The sequence below is a fragment of the Aethalodelphis obliquidens genome, unplaced genomic scaffold (assembly GCF_003676395.1).
Source record: "Aethalodelphis obliquidens isolate GAN/ISIS:26980383/991018 unplaced genomic scaffold, ASM367639v1 scaffold14, whole genome shotgun sequence".
Taxonomy (NCBI): Eukaryota; Metazoa; Chordata; class Mammalia; order Artiodactyla; family Delphinidae; genus Aethalodelphis; species Aethalodelphis obliquidens.
In genome coordinates, this window is record NW_020837958.1 from 1461612 (window position 1) to 1465706 (window position 4095).

Genomic DNA, 4095 nt, shown 5'->3' on the forward strand with positions numbered 1-4095 from the left:
AATGATTGTCCAAGATTCGAGATGAGCGTTGTGGAGTCAGTGATTTGGGCTATGACTTCAAGACTGGAAGAGGGGAACATGGGTCTTCCTCCCTCGAGTGTTCAGTGCATCCTTCATGTTAACCAGCTCCTGTAGTCAGGTTCTGCTGCTATAACAAGGTAACGCAGGCCCCAGCTTCCAGTGGTATTGAGTTTCACAACCCAGTGCATCATCTTTCAATTCTACTCTTACCTAATTCTTTTTTTTTTGAACATTTTAGTTTAAAAGAATTTAGACTTACAGAGGAGATATAAACATAGTACAGAGAGTTCCTGTCTACCCTTCATCCATCTTTCTCTACATGACCACAGTACAACTGTTGAAAATCGGAAATTAAAATTGGTGCAGGAGGGTTAACTAAACTATAGGTTTTATTTAGATGTCATCAGTTTTTCCACTAATGTCCCTTTTTGTTGTTGTTCCAGTCTCTAAATCCAGGATACCACATTGTATTGAGTTGTTAAATTTTCTTAGTCTCCTCCAATCTGTGACAGTTTCTCAGTCATTCCTGTCTTTTTTGCTGTTGACAGTTTTGAGGCATACTGGTCAAGCATTGTGTGGAATGCTTCCCGATTTGGGTTTGTCTGATGTTTTCTCATGATTAGGTTGAAGCTATGGATTTCTTACCCAATTCTTATTCTCCAATGTTTGTCACCTGATTTGGGCAAGTGGAATTCCAAACTCACCCATCTGGGTAGTAACTAACCTCTTTGCAGCCTGATTTGCCTTGATAAGACTCTGTATGTTTTTTCTTTGGCCATGCCACGTGGCATGCGGGATCTTAGTTCCCTAACGAGGGATCAAACCCATGCCCCCAGCAGTGGAAGTGCAGAGTCTTAACCACTGGACCGCCAGGGAAGTCTATTGAGGGCCAACATTGTGCCAGTCCCTGGAGATACAGCGATGAACAGAATTGACAAAAATGCCTGGCTTCACGGTTCGTGCATCCTAATGTCAGGGTAGAGATCATAAACTAATCAGTCATGCGTATATAGCATGTTAGGAGAGAATCGGTCCTACGAGGAAAAAAAGATCAAACCGAGAAGAGGAATAGTGAGTGCTGGAGTAGGAGAGAGTTTCCTTTAAATAGGGTGCTTAGGAAGGGCTGCACAAGCAGGTGACATTTGAGCCACAGCTTAAAGGAGTAGAGAGAAGGAGCCATGTGGCAGCTAACTGAAGCAAAGCGAGGGTAGGGGCCAGTGAGCACAGAGGTCCTGACTCATGCCTGGCGTGTCCTAAGAGGAGTAAGGAGAGACGTGTAGCTAGAGCAGGGTTAGGGAGAGTGGGGAGAGGAGGAGAAGAGGCCAGAGAGGTGAAGAGGGTGTCAGAGTAGTGGTCAGCCCAGCAGAGTGGGCTTTGAGGGCCACCGCGAGGGTTCTGACTTTCAGGTGTTAACAGAATCACCCTGGCTGCTCCTCATGAGAAAGAAACAAGACACCAGCTAAGACCAGTTGCAATAACCCAAGCAAGATAGGATGGTGCCTCTCAAAAGAGGGTGAGAAACCAGTATACCTTTTGAAGGTAGAGCCAGAATGATTTGCTGAGGGATTCGATGAGGGGTCGTGGGGGAAAAAGGTCAAAAATGGCTAGAAGGTTTTGGCCAAAACAACCGAAAGGATTGAGTTGACATTACCTGGGTGGGAAGACTTTCTTATCTAATTATAGTTAATTTATATTCATTCATTGACATGAGGCACTGTGATAGATATCAGGGCACAAATTATTGAGATATTAAGTAACTCTCCTCCTACTAGGAGTAAAAAAATGCAATAGGAAAGATGGATGGGCATTTTTTTTAATTTTTATTGGAGTATAGTTGATTTACAATATTGTGTTAGTTTCTGATGTACAACAAAGTGAATCAGTTATATATATGTGTGTGTGTATATATATATATATATATATATATATCCCCACTCGTTTTTAGGTTCTTTTCCCATATAGGTCATTGCAGAGTATTGAGTAGAGTTCCCTGTGCTATACAGTAGGTCCTTATTAGTTATCTATTTTATATATAGTAGTGTGTATATGTCAATCCCAATCTTGCAATTTATCCCTCCCTTTCCCTTTCCCCCCGGTAACCATAAGTTTGTTTTCTACATCTATGACTCTATTTCTGTTTTGTAAGTAAGTTCATTTGTATCATTTTCTTTTAGATTCCACATATAAGCGATATCATATAGTATTTGTCCTTCTCTGACTTCCTTCACTTGGTATGATAATCTCTAGGTCCATCCATGTTGCTACAAATGGCATTATTTCATTCTTTTTTATGGCTGAGTAATATTGGATGGGCTTTATGTTAAAATATGGTGCTATTAATTCAACTAAAGGAGTATTTGTGAAATCCAGGGGAGAGAGGAAGGGAACAGACCTCTAAGCTGGATTTGGAGAGACCCAAGGACATTCCAAGAAGAAAATGTTGAATTTGTGAAGACACCGACATCTGCAATAACATTGTATGTTTGTAGAATTTTATTTGTATTTATTTGTATTTATTTATTCTACAAATATTTATTTGTAGAATTTGTATGTTTTTCAGAATTGCTAGAGGGTAAACTGAGGGCAGGGGAGCATGGAGGTGTTTCAAAGAGAACATCTAGCAGATTAAAGAATTTAGACATTATCCTAAGAGAGACAGGGAACACTTAGCACGCAAGCATGATTGTGACATCATGGGATTGCTGTGGGATTTCGAGAACAATCTACCACTCAGAGATACACGTGACTTTTCACTTGTAGTAGATGTTAAAGGCTACCTCTTTGATGAGAATGTTATTGTTTCTCCATTCTTGTTTCTCCTCCTCTTCTTCATTGTCATGCGAGAAACACACCAGTTCAATGGCCTGGGGTCAGAAGCACACCACAGTGAAGGGATTCATCCTGCTGGGCCTCACAAACAGCGCAGACCAAAAACAACTCAACTCCTCTCTGCCATCTTCCTGCTGATCTACTCTGTGATTCTGGTGGGCAACCTGGGCCTGATAGATGTGATCCACGCCAGCGCCACCCTCCACACCCCCATGTACTTCCTCCTGGGTGTGCTTTCCTTCCTTGACATCTGCAGTGCCTCCGTGTTCACTCCCAGGCTGCTGATCAACTTCGTCACCACTGACCAGTCCATCTCCTTCGTGGGCTGTGTGGTCCAGACGGCCCTCATGATCCTCCATGGCACAGGGGAGTGTCTGCTTCTGGCCATGATGGCCTATGACCAATTCGTGGCCATCTGCCCCCCTCTCCTCTACCACACCATCATGTCCAAGCGTTTGTGCGTCCGGCTGGTGGTGGTCACCTATGCTGCTGGGGTGTTCATTTCAGCTGTTCAGACAGGGAATGCCTTCATCTTGCCCTACTGTGGTCCCAACATCATTGATCACTACTTCTGTGATATCCACCCCGCCATGCTCCAACTGGCCTGCTCAGAGACAACCATGGCCAATGTCATCTTGCTCGTCTTTTCTGCCTTGGTCACTGTCCCCACAATCTCAGTCATCTTGGTCTCGAATGCCTACATCCTGGTCACAATCTGTAGGATGAGGTCCTTGGAGGCCCAGCGCAAGGCCCTCTCCACCTGTGCCTCCCACCTCACTGCCCTCTCCTTTTTCTATGGGTCTGTGCTCCTTGTATATGTCCAATCCAACCCTGAAACTGCCTCGGCCTGTAACAAGATCCTCTCTGTGCTCTGCACCATTGTGTTCCCCATGCTGAACCCAATGGTCTACAGCCTAAAGAATAAATATGTCAAGGCCTCTGCACAAGTTAGGGTCCTTAAGCTAAGCAGAAAAGTAATTTGTTAGAAAAGTATCTGGTAGCCCATAAGAGAGAAGAGAAGCCTAGAGAACCCAGACGGGACAAGAACCAAGAGAGGCAAGGCACAGCTAAGAGCCTGCCACAAGAGTAGTCTGTGCAGGATAGCACCATAGGAAGCACCACCTCTGGGCACTCTCCATGGCTGCAGCTAGCACTGCTGCCCCTAGCTTTCAACACAACTCAGCTGCTGGACACAGCCACCTGCACTAGCCACCACACCTCCCTCTATAGCATCCAACTGTGTAT

General features: G+C 44.4%; 1 protein-coding gene across 1 annotated transcript; it reads left to right on the plus strand.

Moving 5' to 3' along the window:
* Window positions 1-2673: 2673 nt before the first annotated feature.
* On the plus strand, window positions 2674-3836 carry LOC113625138 (olfactory receptor 1009-like). Its single transcript, XM_027115655.1, has one exon. It carries the CDS (start codon window positions 2715-2717, stop codon window positions 3834-3836), a length of 1122 nt encoding a protein of 373 aa, XP_026971456.1. The 5' UTR covers window positions 2674-2714.
* The last annotated feature ends 259 nt before the right edge of the window (window positions 3837-4095 follow it).